This window comes from Rhinoderma darwinii, chromosome 4 (genome assembly GCF_050947455.1).
Source record: "Rhinoderma darwinii isolate aRhiDar2 chromosome 4, aRhiDar2.hap1, whole genome shotgun sequence".
Taxonomy (NCBI): Eukaryota; Metazoa; Chordata; class Amphibia; order Anura; family Rhinodermatidae; genus Rhinoderma; species Rhinoderma darwinii.
In genome coordinates, this window is record NC_134690.1 from 45,701,167 (window position 1) to 45,719,854 (window position 18,688).

An 18,688-nucleotide genomic window follows, 5' to 3' on the forward strand; every position below is an offset into this window, starting at 1 on the left:
TCTTTTCATGGTCGCACAGGCCGGGGACGTTCATGTGACCGCAGCTTACGGGAAAATAAACAAAACCTCACATACACTCTCTGTTGCCTTTTCATCACTGGAACTTTGGTGGGTTTTTATTAGAAAAGGCTGGAAGTAACCTGGTTATATCGGCTTTAATCTTTTTTTTTTTTTTTTCCGCAGTCGGTAAAACTACCATTTGTTAATGCAATAGCTGGTTAATTCTAGGTCGTATGGAATGGTATTCTGTTCTTTCTCAGATTCAGGATATAAGGTTTTTACATTAAAGGCAAAAAGAATAATAAAAAAAAAATCACAAAAGTAAAGAAACATAAACTGTAATCTGTCGTCCCATTGACTTCAATATTGACAAGAGATGTGACAATGGAGGTCTTCTGCACTGGACAGAAAAATGTTGAATGCATTGTGGTCTTTTTTTGCCAGTACAAATGGATTGGAGCGCAAAGAATCGATGTTCATTGTCGAAAAGCTTTACGTCACAAATAATGGTGGAAACGGGCAGTAAAAAATGGGCAACACAAAGCCGTTGTAAATGAAATAAAAGTAGCTGATAGCATAGTCTTAGATTTGATAAATGTAAACAAACCTCCTCTCTGCAGGGCAGCACCACTGGGTCAGCGCGTGGGTCTTGTCTGTTTTTAGTAAATACTTGTATTCCCCATGAAATAATTCATTCGGGAACATCTTTTCTTAGAACTCTGCATAGTGCCTTTCCTCTGTTAATCCTCCTAGAAATGTATAATTAAATTATCAACTGGGTGTTACCATTCCCCTTGGCAAAAGGGCGGGTCCCTACAGTGTCTGAGACTATGGGCACTGGTTGGACATAGCAGTTGGGGGTGTGTCACTTACTAACACCCAGTCCTAGCGGAACAAATCCTTGTTTTATGAGGAATACAAGGATTTGCTAAATTAATACTATTTTGGGTGTGAATCAATAGGTTTCTAAAAAGTCTTGACAACATTATTAACAAAGAGCCTTTCAAATCATAGCAGTGTGGTAAGAACGTAGTGTAAGATTTTGTCATTGTGCAAATCAATGAAGAGTATGAAATGAACTGGAATGAGTATAAAATCATGGGGATTATACCAGACCACTTTGTGTAGACAGGAGGGTAAAATATCTGGTTATTAGAATTCTGCTTCATTATATACACAGATCTCCAGATGGCGATTAAAATGGTCATGACCAAAAGATGACTTTTTTACCTTCTCTAGAGAGAACATTATGACTGGCAGCAGCCACCACTAGGGGGAGCATGAGGATTTACGGCATATTGTGTTTTTAACGAGTTCTCATATAACTGTATGCAATAATCTCCTACACTCCCTCTAGTGGTGACTGCAGAAAGCCATATCCTAGAGCACGTTGTTTTCTGTAAAGGCATTGGTCAGTCCACAGTCTAGTATAAAAAGAAAGCATTTCCTTAGGGTTCATTTACACTTTAGTCTTCGTACACTGTGTAAATAGACCCTTTAGTTTTGCATCAGGAATTGCTGCAGCTATCCCTCAAACCATGACCTGTCGGGGCACTTGAGGACTGGCGTTGAGATACAATTGTTAATAGGCTCAAATGTATGAAAGTTCTCCTGAACTCCTTCTACATCACCACCTAATAGTGTGTAACACCAGAAGAGTGCATTGCTATTGTATGGATTCCAATTGTCCAATTTTATAAATGTACTGACCAGTGGTCCTGCTAAACTATAAGAAGTCCTGTTTCGTTGGGCTTTGACGTCTCCTGGATAATCTGGAATGTCCGATATTTCTGCACCTGAAGGATCTCCTGAAAGCTGGATTAAAGGATTTCCATCATCCCGCAGGATTGTTGTATTTTCTTGTGTGTTCTACAAGGCATGCAGCTGCCCAGTGAGCAGCGTTGAGGGGCTTCCCATGGATATGCAAGTAAAATGCTTTATAGGATCAATACAAGCTACTGAAAGAAACACAACACCTATAGTCATGTTGATCTGAAGGGGAATGCAAACCAATTTTAAGATGGTTGTACTATCAAAGACATTGGTAGGATATTGCTATGATATGCCACCAATGCCCGATCAGCGCTTGTGCCTCTAGAATGAAATGGCAGCTCTGCTCAGTTTTCTTCGTGCAGTCGCCAGGATTTCGGTGCAAATTTTGGGGCCATTTTTGGCACAATAGTGCACACAAGATACTAGATGCATCAGTATTTTCTTTATACCCTTTCTTCCTTTTGGATCCACTTATGGCTTTGGCTCAAAAAAACTGGTGTGTGATCTTGACCTAATGGCCATCCATGCAGCCGACCAGATAAAGCTGAATGATGGAGACAGGTAAGGGTGGTCCCTAGCGCCGCTGCCACTTTATTCTAGTGCTCGGTGGGGGGCACAATTAACTGACATTGGTGGCATATCATACAAATAAGCCACAATTGTCTTAAATGTCACAAAACTCTTTATATTGCTAGATATTTGTAAGGACGTATACTATTTGGTCTGCTTATTGCCTTTAACCCCTGCATTGATCACTGTGTACCGTTCTGTATTATGTCCACCAGGTTTGCTGGGATGGGTAATCTTCTTAAAGTGCTAACCAGGGAAATAGAAAATTATCCACATTTTTTCCTGGATTTTGAAAGTAAGTTTTATAATAAAATCTCACAAGAAAATAGGTGAACCTCTCCTCTTCTTTCATGGGCTGAGCTGATGAGACATCCTGACCCAACATCTCTGCACCGGAGACGGCAATCTGCTTGCATGTTACTTCTTATCTCACCCACTTAGCACCTCTTTCCTTTTTATTTTTCTCTTTTCCTTTCCAGGAGCCAAATGGGAAATCTTTTAAAAGTTCTTACATGCACAGAGCTTGATCAGGGACCAAACTTTTTCCTTGACTTTGAAAGTGAGCACACCTCTTGCTTGGCGGTGATGATTTCTTTACTAACACTGTTGCGTGTCGACTGCTGCATGCTTTCTGAAGATTTGCAAACAATCTAGATGTCACAGAAGTCAATATGTAGATTATGGTGTTATGGGAAATCTTGCCATACATGGGATGTCCTTATCTGATGCTTTTATGGGCCAGAGAATCAGGCTGGTGGGGGTGGGGGTGAGGGGGGGGGGTAATGAATATCTGACAGGTGAAATCTTGCAATGAAAATGATTCTTCATCATTCTGTGAACTCCTAGATGAGTTTTCACATTATAGGCAATGCCCTTCATACAAACCTTTTGTCGACCTCTGACTGTAGGTTAGCTAGTAGTAGTGAACAGACGGGAGGGCGTTGTGTCCGCATATAAAGTGTGTTCTTTTCAGTTTTTAGGGTGGTTCCGAATTTTCTGTAGAGCCCCTTTTTAATCTGCCAGTCTGGTTTGTGATATGGTTATTTTGTTTGGCAAAGGCCTCTTGAGTTGTCCAAGCACTTAATTTATTGATCGGCTGCAACGCGTACAAATGTTCCCACCAGCAACATTACAATCACTAAACTAACACTGAGGGTTGCGCACAACGGCAAATGATCGGTTGAATTCAGCCGATCACACCACACACAAGAAATCTTAGGCCTCATGCACACGACCGTGTTTTTGCGGCCGCAATTCTCCCGAAAATCCACGGGAGAATTGCAGCCCCATTCTTTTCTATGGGGCCGTGCACACGACCGTAGTTTTTGCGGTCCGTGCACGGCCCAGGAGCCCGGACCGCAGAAAGAACGGGCATGTCTTATTACGGCCCGGTTCTGCGGTCCGGGCTCCTTGAAAACAATGGCCGCGGCCATGTGCATGTCCCAGTATTTGCGGGCGGCCTGTGGCTGACAGTCCGCTGACAGTCCGCAGCCGGCCGACCCGAAAATCACGGCCGTGCACACGGCTACGGTCGTGTGCATGAGGCCTTAGCCAACCGCGACCAGAATATTCCAACCCGGCTAATCCTATTTTTGGCAGTCAAAAGTTGACCATTTCTGCCAACTTTTCGTGTGTGGCCATTTTTGGAAAGCCTAGGGTAGAAGTAATTACAAGCTTTGTGACTACCAGCAAGATTGACCAGGGGAAAGCTTGGTCAATCTTGAATTTTGACTTTTATGTGAATCCATGTCCTATAGCCTGGATAGGTCATCCCTTTCTTTAAAGGTGCTAATTCAATCCCCTTAAATGAAGTCGTCTTTTAGCTCCCTGAACATCGAGTGCAGGGATTGGAATCTGCAAGGTTCCTATTGATATACCAGAACCTCTTGATAGAAGTGCCCCTTTAACTTCTTAGCCCTTGCAGAACACAAGATTTGCTAGAAACTGGTTGTCACTGTCATGTTTATGAAAAGGCGAGAAAAGTAAATTATCATGGCGGACTTTCTTAGTAATTATGGGGGCAGAGTTTGAGATTCTAAGTTGTTGCAAATCTGATTTTACATGTGTATTTCTTCTTGTATGTCTTGTTCTATTTACAATATTCTTGTATTTTCTGTAATTGGAAATGAAAATGTTGGAGATATGAATTTAATGTTACGGTTTATGTCTAAGTTCACAAATGTTGTTTATGATGTGGGAAAACTGCAGATTTTGGGCTATCCTTTTGCAACTGCAGTATGCGGAGTCCTTAAAGGGACTGTTTAGGATTAGAAAAACATGGCTGCGGTCTTCCAGAAACTGCCACAGGTTGTTTGCTATTGCAGCTGCGCTCAATTGAAGTGAAGGGGGCCGAGCTGCAATACCACCCACGCAACCTGTGGACAGGTGTGGCACTGTTTTTGGAAGAAAGCAGCCAGCCAAAGAGGACCAGTCAGTTGTACTGATACGTCTGTTTTAGTAAATACTCGTATTCTCTATGAAATAACCATTCCAACTAAATTTACAATTGAACATTATCATTCCCCCTGTCACTCAGAAGGTCCCTACACACCGTGACTTTGTCCGATCAGACTTTGCAGGGTAGCACCATAAAGAAATGGTGGGTACCACTAATAATCTATAGGGGTTAAACACTGACGTCTAATAGGCCATGACTACATCCATAAAGCGACGAGCCAAAATAAGTGTGCACACCCATAATATTCAATGGTCAAAAAGTATTTACTTTATTTAAATACGAGCAGTACATATGACAAACCATTAAAAACATCAAAGAAATGATACATACATAAGATTCGCAAACAATAATATGACCCTGTTCGGGTCACATATGGGAATAACCAGACAAAACTTCATAGGAATAAATGGTTAATAAACCAAGCTCTCCACTCCACTGAAATAGCGTCTATAAATTATAAGCATGGCATGAAACCACAACAATTAAATTGTAAAGTACTAAAGAATACAAAAGCGAAAACAAATCTACAATGTGACATCCAAATGGATAATGTGTTCTATACAACATAGATCTCACCCCAAATGGGTTAGAAGAAATAAAACATAAAGTTGGTCTGGTAAGGAGAGGCGCTACAGCTGAAGTCCCACGTATCGCTAAATGCAACTTAGGACACCCCCTAATGGCAAGGTGAAGAGTTGCGTCCAATTGTCCATTTATTAATTTCCAGGAGCAATAATAGAGGAATGGTACAACATAGAATTCTAAGAAAAGATGCTCCAGCGTGGTTATTTCAAGGAAAATAAATATTTACTAAAACCGATGTGTTCGCAATGCTGAAAGGTTACAAACAAGCGGAGGTACACTTTAGACTCTGTTCAGGTCACCGTTTTTGTTTTTGTTACAGTAAAAATAGTGCAGCATAATGCGCTATCTTTCCTGTCAAGACTACGGACGCCTCAGCGTAAGACTGTGGTCCGTTGGGCGCTGCTGGTGTCGGTCTTGCGACGGATCCATCACGGCGTTGCGGCTTATGTTTATAACGCAGATGTGAGCAGAGCCTTAAAGGGAACCGGTCATGCACATTATTCTTTGTTTACGGAGTGCAGCGTAATGTAATGATACACTGATTTCAGCGGTCTGTCACTTATTTGCTAAAGTGGAGCCATTTTGGAGCTTACATGCAAAACCCAGGCAGCACCACCACCAGAGATGAGCCTGACAGTCATGAGCTGCCGCTAGCCTCGCCCACTTGCTGCTGATTGACAGATTTCTCACTATGCACAGTAATAGGGAGAAATGTCAATCAGCGGCAAATGGGCGGAGCTAGCAGCTTCTCGTGACTGTCCGGCTCATCTCTGGTGGCGCTGCCTGGGCTCTGCATGTAAGTTCTCCAAAACGGCTTCACTTTAGCAAATAAGTGACAGACCACTGAAATCATTGTGTCTGTCACTACAGACATGTACATGACCTGTTCCCTTAAACCAAGCCCTGTTTCCGTTAAAAAAAATTCTGCCTGAAGTCAAACTTCTTCTAATCTGATCAGTTTATTTTTAGTCTAAAACCAAACTTCAGGTTTGGGAGAAATAAATGAGCGTTTTATGTGTCTGATCCGTCTTCACTAACCTGCATGTCTAACATAGTATATTGCATGGCTTATTAGCTTTATTACTGAGATGTTCTCTATAAATGTCTTCACCTGTAACTTTGATCTTGAAATGTTTTGATTTCTACGTCTTGAAGTTTTCATATTTTCTTTCTACAATTGACATTTATGTAATGACATGGATTAAATGCTATTTCATATAGACTTTGCACGCACACATGTACATGTAGGCCCAACATCTTATCTGTTTAGCACCATGTAGTAAGACCCGTCTCTAGCCTCCCTGTAGGAATGAAGGTCGCAGCTGATCTTGCTGCCATTGCAAAAAAAAAAAAAAAAAAAAACCTCAACCATGTTTTTTTTTTTTTTTTTTACTGTAGCCCCAAGTTCATCCGGGACCTTTTTTTCTGAAAGTAAAACATCATGGTCGCAGTAATCTTCCACAATTTTGATCTGCTTATTTCCCCAGAAACAGTCATTCCTTGGGCTGGCATTGCTGCTCACCTTGCAATATCCTAAAAACAAGCGTGTCATGGTCCTTTATGTACAGAATGTGTACTGTTAACATGTTCCCATAGGTAATTTATGGGCACATATAAATATTGTATGCGTTTCAGCTGTTAGTTTGGGTGTTGGGTAATTTTGCATCATGAATGCAAGTACAGTGAAGAGCAATACTCGAGGGGTCTGTAGACACGTCCGGTTTCATCAGGACTAGACCCCCTTGATTAGGAATTGTGCTTGTGCCTCTAGAATGGCATGAAATGTGCTCGGAGCGAGCCGTCCCGGGATGTATTGAAGTCTCTGGCAACCGTACAGGTCGGACAATGTTACCTGAGAGGCGTCCGTGTCAGAATGCCTGAATTGTTCCCAGCACAGCGGAGCCGGCCAAGATTCTTAGAAAATAAAGTGTGTTTCACTTGAGGGCCAAGACTGTGTCCTAGATTTATCGCACGTTTGTTTTTATTCAGCCCAGATCAGATTGGCACTCGCTAGTACAGAACAAGCCGGCACATGGAATTTCTAGAGCTGAACTGCAGTCATTGCCCGTCCAGTCATGTTATGCCCACCCAGAGGGAAGCACTCAGTTATATGTGAGATGCTACTGAATATAAAGTCACCTTTAGACACTAAAATCTGCAACAAAGTACCATGCAATGCAAAAGAGTGCTGATTTATACAAAGCCAGTTATACGAGGCCGAATAGTTGGGGGGGGGGGGGGGCTTTTCTATAATGTCCACATGCTTTAATAGGGTAAGGGATTGTCGTCATGCGATGAGCACTAGAAACGTTTTTCCCTTGTGTCTTATAAGGTAGAACACTTCACAAAAATGATTTGATATAACTTGAAACAAACGTTTTATAACATTTCACATTATTGAAGGGACATTCCCATCTTGGACATTTATGAAATTTCCACAGGCTATGCCATAACTGTCTGATAATTGCGGGACCCAGCTCTGGGACTCGCACCTATCTCCGGAACGGGGATCCCCTCACCCCGTTCCAGCCATTTGAGGCAGCCACTGCATCCATGTGGAGACGTGGTCAGGATTGTGGAAACAGCCAGGCTCGCTGTGCTACACTGTTTCCGTAACTCATTTACTTCTATGGAAGCTGCGGAAAAAGCGTAGCACAGCGACATCTTCCGTTTCCGTAATCCCGGCCACCTCTCCGAAGTCTCTACCTGGATTCGGCGGCTGCCTCACCAGGCGGGGTCGGGGCTGGGACCTGTGAATATGCCATAAATCTCAGATAGAAGAATACCTCTTTAAATAACTTTAACTTTATGGCTTCTCTTTTGTTAAAGCTCTTAATCCACATACATAAGAACAACTCCCAAGTCCAATCGAAAACGCTCCTTAAAAAGAGTTTTCCAGCTTTTTGTATTTTCTTTCGTATGTTACTTTTATTTCCATGATTGCTATGAAATTCTTATATTGATGTATTTTTTCTAGATGCTCAACCAACTGACTGCGAGAGGGAAGTGTGGAACCAGGTCAATGCCGTTTTGCAGGAATCTGAGAGCATCCTCTCCGATCTGCAAGCGTACAAAGGAGCCGGACAAGAGATAAGAGATGTATGGCCTCATCCTGCCCAAGTCTAAAAATAATTGTATAATCACGAGCCTAAGGCCATGTTTTTGTAAGCCGTTCTACTATTCCGTGCAGTAGAACTGGTGGTCCTGGAGTGGCTGCTGTGTCCTGGCCATGTGAGAATGCCCTTAGCCCAGTTTCGTAAGGACGTAATAACCCTCTGGTTCTACTAAACCGACCCTAGATCACCATAGAACTCTATACCGATTTTTAAGTTAGTTTTACTTAGAGACGTGTTCAGGTTTTCCGGCCATAATACGGACTCTTAACACGCAGCAGTGTAGTGACTATGGACCTAGGTTATATACATGCTTCCATGTGAAGACCGTATACTTTGTCACAAACCGCATTGGATCCGGTATAAATCAGTGAAGTGGTCTCCAAAGGAATGTTTTTATTTTATTTTTTTTCTGATGGGATCAGTTTCTGGTTTTCACGTTAAATATAGTTGTGAATGAAGCCTAGGGGACTGGAATAGTCCTTAGTTCAATACAAATTCATGTTCGAAAAAAAATATCTGGTGAACGCCTTGAAGATGCAGGTTTCTACCAGACCACACAGCGCAACGTACAGTAATCACCCCCGGCCACCAATATTTGTCTCTTCTTCCTGAGCACTATTCTTTTTGTTTTGACTAAAAAAAAAAAATTCTGTGGCTGGAGGGTCATCACCCATGTGCGGAGGCTGCATCTAATGCGAAGGGAAAAACCTAAAATGGGGAACACACTTGACAACTTGAGGTTTTGTTTGAACAAACAATCACAAAATGTAAATAAAGAGCAATTCTATTTTTTTTAAACAAGCCCTACAAAATAGAGAGAGATCCTATCAAATATGAAATAACAAGAAAGCCCTATGTGTCCTGAAAACCCCAAACCTAAAAAAAAAAAAGAGAATGAACAATTCATAAAGGTGAACTTTTGCTCTGGACATAATGCTCCAAAACACCCCTGGTCAAGAAAGGGTTAAAGTACTATGAATTGTCCGTCTACATTTAATATGTATTCACATTGACGCACTTGTATTCTGTATGTTTTAGGGTATACAAAATCCTAATGACATCCATCTTCAGGAAAAAGCCTGGAATGCTGTGTGCCCGCTTGTCGTGCGGCTGAAACGCTTTTATGAATTTTCCCTGAGGCTTGGTGAGGTTTTTTTGTTTGTTGTTTTTTTCCCCCCCTTCTGTCTTAATGTGTATGGCCATCTCTAGTCTTCAGCACGTTTCCCATAGTCTGCCACATGCCCATACAGTGCCAAGCCACAGGCTTATCGGGAAAAATGCATGTGAAAGTGATGTATCATTACAAAATCGGTCTGAATTGCAGAACCATATTTAACTTCTCTGCGCCTCCGACCATGGTGTGCATGAGGCCTAATTTTGTTAGTGCAGGAGTTTTCTTGCTACAGCCAATTTGGGTACTGCAGCTTTAACATTTAATGGGGATACCATGGGCTCTTATTTTTAATTTTTTATTTTCCTGTGGAAATCTTATTTGGGGGCTTAAAAGATAGAATCTACTAGAAAAAAATAAATAATCTTTACCCTCCTGTTATGTGCAAGTATATAGAAATAGTCTGTATGGGCTTCTTAAAATTGGAGATATAGATTTATGTATGTGGGTTTGGGATCATTTGCTTGGTGTTGGACTTAAATGTATTAGGTCTGTATCAGCTGAGTGAGCATATTCATGGGCTGGTTGGAGTTAAAGAGGCTCTGTCACCAGATTTTGCAACCCCTATCTGCTATTGCAGCAGATCGGCGCTGCAATGTAGATTACAGTAACGTTTTTATTTTTAAAAAACGAGCATTTTTGGCCAAGTTATGACCATTTTTGTATTTATGCAAATGAGGCTTGCAAAAGTCCAAGTGGGTGTGTTTAAAAGTAAAAGTCCAAGTGGGCGTGTATTATGTGTGTACATCGGGGCGTGTTTACTACTTTTACTAGCCGGGCGTTGTGTATAGAAGTGTCATCCACTTCTCTTCAGAACGCCCAGCTTCTGGCAGTGCAGACACAGCGTGTTCTCCAGAGATCACGCTGTGTCGTCACTCACAGGTCCTGCATCGTGTCGGCACCAGAGGCTACAGTTGATTCTGCAGCAGCATCAGCGTTTGCAGGTAAGTAGCTACATCGATTTACCTGCAAACGCCGATGCTGCTGCAGAATCATCTGTAGCCTCTGGTGCCGATGTGTCCTCGCTCGTCCGACACGATGCAGGACCTGTGAGTGACGTCACAGCGTGATCTCTCGAGAACACGACTGTGTGCACTGCCAGAAGCTGGGCGTTGTGAAGAGAAGTGGATGAAACTTCTCGTCAGAACTCCCAGCTAGTAAAAAGTAAAAACGCCCCGATGTACGCACATAATACACGCCCACTTGGACTTTTACTGTAAACACGCCCACTTGGACTTTTGCAAGCCTCATTTGCATAACTACAAAAATGGTCATAACTTGGCCAAAAATGCTCGTTTTTAAAAAATAAAAACGTTACTGTAATCTACATTGCAGCGCCGATCTGCTGCAATAGCAGATAGGGGTTGCAAAATCTGGTGACAGAGCCTCTTTAAGCGTGTTTAATTGGGTTTTCTGAGCTCGTGCACTCTACCATATTACGGCTCCGTAAACCGCGTTGTACGGAGCCACAATACAGCGCATTCCTTCAATTTCATACAGAGTGTATTTTTTCTATCTGATTCCATGGGAATCTGTCAGAGAAATGCTGTATTACAGGGGTAAGAGAGGAACAGCAGCGCAGCTAGCCGGAACAGCAGGGGGAAATGTAGGCTGGGCAGCGGCGCCGGGCACATGGCTCTTTTCAGGAAGCCTATTAATTTCTAGCATGCCGATGAGGAACTCGGGGACTGACCGGAAACCTTAATAAGGTCATTCTCAATAAAAATGGTGCAGGCCTACTTCTTTTACGTTATTGATATTAATGCCACTTTATATGTATCGCGTTTAGCAATTGTGCTTCCATTGGCTGCTGCCATGGTAAAATCCATGTATCTGAATCGTCCCTGGTTCCGAGCAGCTGCGCACATTGCCTACCGGACAGCAGCTAGCGTGTGTGGAATCATGATGAGGATGCATGGATAAGTCTTACTGGTTTTTTTCCTGCATTTAAATATTTTTTTTCTTTTAGCTGGTCTTCTGCATCAGTTATTTACCCTTCGTTTACATGGGACTTACTGTATCCTCTTTCTGGCACCTTACTAGAATACGTCCCTGCGTTTTTCTTTCCTCCCATTGAATTTTCTGAAATTTCAGTCTCTCTATTTCTACAGAAAAGGCTTTGCAAAGTTTACTGGAGTCCTTAACCTGCCCCCCATACACTCCGACACAACACCTGGAGAGAGAGCAGGCCTTGGCTAAAGAGTTTGCTGAAATTCTGCACTTTACACTCCGCTTCGATGAACTGAAGGTAAGGGGGACGGGACTACACACGGTACGCACAGGCAGAAATAAAAAGTGACGTCACATAACTGCCTTTAATGTATATTTAGATGAGAAATCCAGCAATCCAAAATGACTTCAGTTACTACAGAAGGACGATAAGTCGTAACCGGATAAATAACATGCATGTGAGTATATACGGGATAAACATTTCTGATCGTGGAAGGACACTTCTGCTCTGCTCACACACACTTATGGCATATCCATACGATCTCGCTCAGCAGTTTCTATAAGACCCGTAGAACAGAAAAGCGAGCCAAGCACGTGCACAGCCACCTCTCCATTCTCCACCTGGATCTGGCAACCAGTGGCCGCCTCACCAAGCCGGATGAGGAGAGAGCGAGTCAGAGTCCTGCTTAACACGCGCGCACACACACACGCGCACACACACACACACACACACACACACACACACACACACACACACACACACACACACACACACACACGCACGTATGAGTTTGTATGCATGGAGAGCTGTCAATCATTCTGATGGTGAGTGGCAGCATTTAAAGGTGTTACCTCATGAAGATACTGCATCAAATAATAAACTATACATCACGGAGCTCAGCATCTTCCCCCTCCATGCTATGCTACCCTCAGATAGAACTGACCGATCCACTTTAAGGGTGCATTCACATGTGGCGGCTACTGGCTGAAAACCGTTCCGACGTGCGGATTAACCACTAATCGGTGCAGTTTTCACATTTTATTGTTGGTGGACGCGTGGTTTCGCAAAACTGTGCGGCCATGAACAATCAGCCGCATGTTGGCGTGCTTTTACCCCTAGAAAGATATTTGCTTTCGCTAGTAGAAGATCTACAGCTCCCTTGTGAAGTCCACATCCTGCTCATAGATGTCTTATACACCTGTAATAGTTATAATGATCTGATTACAGTTAGATATCGAAAATGAAGTCAACAATGAAATGGCAAACAGAATGTCCTTGTTCTACGCCGAAGCAACGCCAATGCTGAAAACCCTTAGCAATGCCACCACCAGCTTCGTGTCCGACGTGAGTCCCTGAAAAGTACTAGTGACGTTTTCTATATAATGTCTGTGGTGGGGGTTTTGTTTTTTTACTGATTTTTGTTCTGTTTTTGTTTTTCCCCCTCGTAGAACAAAACTTTACCCATTGAAAATACCACAGATTGCTTGAGTACAATGGCCAGTGTGTGCAAAGTCATGCTTGAAACGCCGTAAGTTAATATTTATGGGGTACGACCCACACTATCCCACTTGTATACATGCATGCCTGGATCATCCATAGGGAGAGAGGCTAAGCGGCCACTAGAGGCTCCTCAGCCATGTTGTAATCGAACATACCAATTTTTTTTTTATATCCTTGAATTACATACACCATCGGCTTGTAGAACCTAAATCAACCCCTTCAGGACTGAGCCATTTTTTGATTTTAGATTTCCCTCCCTGCATCCAAGAGCCATAACTGTTTTTTATTTAATAAGGGCTTATTTTTTGTGGGAGGAGTTGTAATTTCTTATTGGTAGCATTTATAGTTCCATATCATCTACTGGGAAACGGAAAAAAAAATATTTGCGCTCTGAAGTTGGAAAAAACTGCTACTCAATTGTTTTTTGGGTTTCGTTTTTATGGCTTTCACCGTGCAGTAAAAACGATAACTTCTCTTATATTCTGTGGCTCAATACGATTACGGTGATGCCAAATTTTATATAGGTGTTTAGATTTAACTTTTTTTTTTTGGACAAACATTTCAACAAAAAATGTTTTGTGTCGCCACATTCTGAGAACCAGAACTCTTATTTTTTTTTCATCGATTGAGCGGTGTGATGGCTTATTTTTTTGCGGGACGAGCTGTCGTTTTTATCGGTATCGTTTTTTTGGTTCGTACAACTTTGTGATCAATTTTTATTACATTGTTTTTGAGAGCCAATATGACCAATAAAAAACAACAATTTTGTAGTTTTAAATCTTTATTTTTTTGACGCCGTTCACTGCGCGTTAAATAACGCTATATTGTAGTAATTTACTTTTATGGACACAGCGATACCAATTTTTGTTTACTTATTTTCATTTGTGTGTATGTGTGTATATATATATATATATATATATATATATATATATGTATATGTATTGCAGTATATTATCATTTTTACTGGCTTCTGTTAAGCCAGATGCAGGGCTTAACAGAGGCAGAGTGAAGGCAGTCCTGGGACCCTTCATTAGGCCCCTGGGCTGCCATGACAACCACATTGTCACTGCGGTCACTAAGAAGCCTTCGGCTTTATTTTAAGTCCTGCACGGGTGTCATATACAGGCTGGAGCGAGTGCTCTGCTGACAGAATTTTTTTTTTTCCCGTGAAACAGTGGTTTTATTTAGTAAAAAATAAAAATACACATACATGGTATCACCGCTATTGAAATGACCCAAAAAATGAATTTACATATTAATTAAACCGCAACCGTAAAAAAAACAACCTGCAAATAATGGTGGAACTCGTATATGTTTGCCATTGGCCCCCCAAAATATAATAGAAGTTAATCAGTAAGTCCCATGTACCAAAAAAATGGTACCAATTGAAACGACATCTTGTCCCGCAAAAAACAAGCCCTCATATGGAGACATGGACGGAAAAATAAAATGATGGCTCTTGGAATGCGGATATGCAAAAGTGTTTCTATTGTGCAAAAGTAGTAAAACCTATAAAAAAAAAAAGTCTAAACATATATGGTATTCTCCGTAAACGTACCGACCCATAGAATAAGGGTAAAAAAGTACCCCCAACTGGTGCCATTGAAAAATACAGCTCATCCCGCAAAAAGACAAGTCCTCGTACGGCTATGTTGACGGAAAAACAAAAATGTTATAGCCTTTTGAAGGAGACGATAAAAAAAAAAGTTTGGTCTTTAAGGCCCAGAATGCATGCAGGGGTTAAATTGGGGACCTCCTACCCATGCAGGTAAGAGCAGGGGTTCGGAGATTACTGCTCATGTACAAAAGTTTGTGTTTGACACTATGTGTAAAGAAGGGAGCGAAACACTACAAGAGTAGAGAGAGCTCCGCCATTGGCTTGTATGGCAGGTAGAGGTCGGAGGTGGAGGCTTCCTGATCTATCATATACATTTATATACCCCCCCCCCTTTTTTTTTGTTTTTCTTTCTCTACAGAGAATACAGGAGCCGGTTCACCAGTGAAGACACACTCATGTTCTGTATGAGAGTCATGGTCGGTGTTATAATTCTTTATGATCATGTACATCCAGTCGGAGCGTTCTGCAAGACATCCAAGATTGATGTAAGCGCTCAGACTATTTCCTTTGTAGTGTAGTGAGATATTGGCACATATTCTAACTAGGCTGCGGGTGACTCGGTGACTCAGGAAAGCCAAACCTATCTAGAAGGCCCTATACATGTCCGTATACTCTCTTATAAACTGTATACTATGCTATTCCAAACAGGCATTCAGTAAAAATGTCATTTTACTCCCATGGGAGTCTTTGGGTGACTGGTGTCACACTCTGCCTACACAGTGGTCTATGCCAGGAAATCCTCCGAAGTGCAATGTAAACGTAGTTTTGGGTACCCAAAGTTCCTCTCTGTTGAACCTCCACATCTATATTATGCAATTGCTTTAATAGCAATGACCTGAACTGGATCTGTTATTGGAATTGCTCCATTTCCGATCGGGAGCAATGTGTAAATAGAGCTGCGCTCCAGCAGGGAAATCCAATTCTGTTTTGGTGAATCAAGTTGGTTAATTTTCGAAATTGTGATGGAAGGATTTTAGGGTCTCATTTATCTATTTTCTCTGCAGATGAAAGGCTGTATAAAGGTTTTGAAAGAACAACCCCCAGATTCTGTGGAGGGTCTATTAAATGCACTCAGGTACAGTACAGTTTATGTGCAAATCTCCCTATTTCCATTAAGTGGTAGATTTAAAGCCTGGATGGATTTGTAGACCTTTTGCCCCCATCTTTCCATAAGATTTTGTTATTGTGCGTGTAATTTATCCGTCTATCCCTATCTAAAGGGCCTTTTACACCGGCCAATATGGGTTGTGAAAACGAGCGACTCAACAAGACCGCTTGGCGATCAGCGCTCGTTTGCTACTTTCACAAGGAGCAATGATCTGTTATGTCTGGGGACGAGCGATCGCTACTATGATCATCCGCCCCATACATTTCCATCATATCGTCGTGTTTACACAGGGAGATGTGCTGTCGACTAGCGGACGTTTTATTGGCCTTCTAAACGAGCAGATCAGCCGATGAATGAATGTTTGCTCCTTCATCAGCTGATCGTTGCCCTGGGTTCATATGGACACTTTGCCCGATGATTGGCCCGTGTAAAACTAACTTAACTGTCTGGATCTATAGATAGCGATAAAATGCTTGTTTTTTTTCATTTGATCTTCTTTTTTTTTGTGTGTGTGTGACCCGGCAGGTTTACTACAAAGCACCTGAACGACGAGTCTACTTCTAAACAGATCCGAACGATGCTTCAGTAAAATCCTGCGCTAGAAGAGGATTCTTTTACTGACCTCAGAAGATGTATATGTTTACATAATTTAATACAGATTGATGTTAATACTTATGTGTATTTACATAGCCATTATCTTTCTCGTCACTGAAACTTAGACTTCTATACTTGTCTTGATCTCTTCAGCGGCCGGCGGGCTCCTCCGCTTGCTGGGCAGTGAAGTCACTCCTGGCACCTGAAGGGTAAATTAATATGACTGATTTAGCACAACCTTACATTTACATTCACTCTGTTGTTATTATTATTATTATTATTATAATTATTTTTTTGGACTTGCAAATTGAACAAATGTTGTTTTTTTTTCCTTTGTTTTTTTTCTCTTCTTTTACCAAAGTGCTTAAACCATACTTTAAAATTGTGTGAATTGATTGGTTGTATCTGCTATTGTGTTTTTACTTGTCGGTTTGTCCAATGATGCAGTTTAGGCACTGTTACTTTTTTTAATTATAATATTTGTTTCATCTTCGATTTCGGTTCTGCAGCCTTTTTAAGTGCATTTCTTCTGAAAATAATCGCCACTAAATAATAGTAGTCCTAGTTAACAAGTGGCTAAGCCCAAGCTATAAAACCACTGAATAGAATTTTTTTTTCTAGGGTCGCTAAATGACAACCAAAATGAATGCTATTACAGCCTCCACCCAACTTTTGAATGTTAAGTTATGCAGCGATACATCCCACACTCCCTTATCACTGCATATGGCAGAGCTCTGTACAGTGACCTACGGACACTGTGTGCTGTTTTCAGGTGCTGTATTATAAAACAATGCTACTACGGGAGAATGTCTGGGTCATGCGGCATCCATTGGAGCATGCCGCGGAATCCAGCAGAAAAAAAACGGTCTTAAATAGCCATACTAAGGCGCTGTATTACAGCTCCACACAACTCTGAGGTTATATGGAGCTGTAAAATAGTTGTGCGCCTGAAGCCTTTCTAGTTAGGTTTGCAGTGACAACGCACGTGGGAGATATAATAGTAGCCATTTTGGTTGCCTCCGAGCTTTCCCAGTAACTGATAAATCTACAAAGGCGTTGAAGGGCGTTTTTAACGACTTGACAGGACGACAATTGAAGGTTTACAGTTGGCTTTGCTGGCGATTGATTTATTTATTTTTAAGAGGAAAATGGTCCTTCAACATCTTCCGTAGTTTGCTGGGGCCAGGTAAATTTAGATAAGTGATGAAGAAGAAAGTGGGTGCACTGGAGACTTGTCTGCGTTCACCACCCGTCGTAGAATATCATGGCTTTTTATGCTCTCTCCCCTTTTTTTTTTATTCTTTTGTGGCCAGTTTTGACGTAAAGGTTGGCTGATTGTGGATAAGTGCTGCTAACAGATGTCTGCTTGTATTGTACTCCGTTACAGAGCATATACAGTATAAAGAGAGTCACAGATCTTATATATTAATGCTCGATCTATGAAGTCCCTTTTATAGAATTCCTAAATGCTACTCCACTGCAGTACCAAATAAACTGAATTGTAATAGACAGCCCTCATTTTTGTTTTTTCTTTTCATAGCTCTGCTTTATTTTTATTGCTGCTAAAAAAAAAATAGTAGAATAATGAAAATTGCTGCAGTTTAACAGCACAGTGTGATCTCGCTCACAGGAACACTCAACAGGCTGGGCATGAATGAAGAGAGGTATATAATGCTGATTGGTCAGCGTCCTGCACTTTTCTATGCAACGCCCACTTGGTGAAAAGTTTAAAAAAATAACGCCCAGTTGGGCATTTAGAGCAAATTAGCATAAAACTAAAAATTATCAGAACTTGGTCAAAAAAAGTTTTAAAAAAAAAAACAAACAAAAAACGTAACTTCATTAAAGCACCTATTAGATTAGGTAGGAGATGGGGCAGTTCTAAACTGGTAACAGAGCCTCTTTAATTAAAGGGTAAGTAAACTTTAAAAAAAACTTTTGACATATAATAGTGACAATGTCAGAAGTTTTGAACGATGGGGGTCCAAGCACTGAGACTCCCACTGATGGCTAAAACTAATCAGCAGAAGCGTTCAAGTGAGCACTGTGCCGCTTTGTTTCTGATCGGCTTTCCTCGGAGCAGTGTACCGACTCAGTAGAAAGTCTGAGTCTGTGCACCGCTCTATTGGCTTTCCGAGGCAAGCTGATCAGTAACTAAGCAGCACAGCGCTCACCCAAGCGCCTCTGCTGATTCGACGTTCTAGCAATCGGTGGTGATCTCAATGCTAAGACCCCCACTGATCA

At 41.6% G+C, this 18,688-nt stretch overlaps 1 protein-coding gene across 7 annotated transcripts in view; it reads left to right on the forward strand.

The window, feature by feature from the left end:
• Nucleotides 1-17,953, forward strand: part of CYRIA (CYFIP related Rac1 interactor A) — a 79,438-nt gene extending 61,485 nt beyond the window's left edge. For 4 of the 7 annotated variants that reach the window (XM_075861076.1, XM_075861079.1, XM_075861077.1 and 1 more), the window contains 10 exons: nt 2,823-2,902; nt 8,364-8,485; nt 9,541-9,646; nt 11,785-11,921; nt 12,004-12,081; nt 12,852-12,968; nt 13,073-13,152; nt 15,101-15,227; nt 15,747-15,817; nt 16,376-17,953. In XM_075861076.1, the coding sequence (XP_075717191.1) occupies nt 2,830-2,902; nt 8,364-8,485; nt 9,541-9,646; nt 11,785-11,921; nt 12,004-12,081; nt 12,852-12,968; nt 13,073-13,152; nt 15,101-15,227; nt 15,747-15,817; nt 16,376-16,439 (975 nt within the window). In that variant the 5' untranslated portion in view covers nt 2,823-2,829 and the 3' untranslated portion in view covers nt 16,440-17,953. Of the gene's footprint in view, nt 1-2,558; nt 2,639-2,822; nt 2,903-8,363; nt 8,486-9,540; nt 9,647-11,784; nt 11,922-12,003; nt 12,082-12,851; nt 12,969-13,072; nt 13,153-15,100; nt 15,228-15,746; nt 15,818-16,375 lie in introns of those variants that run through there. The other 3 variants (XM_075861082.1, XM_075861083.1, XM_075861078.1) reach the window with 2 other exon arrangements.
• The last annotated feature ends 735 nt before the right edge of the window (nt 17,954-18,688 follow it).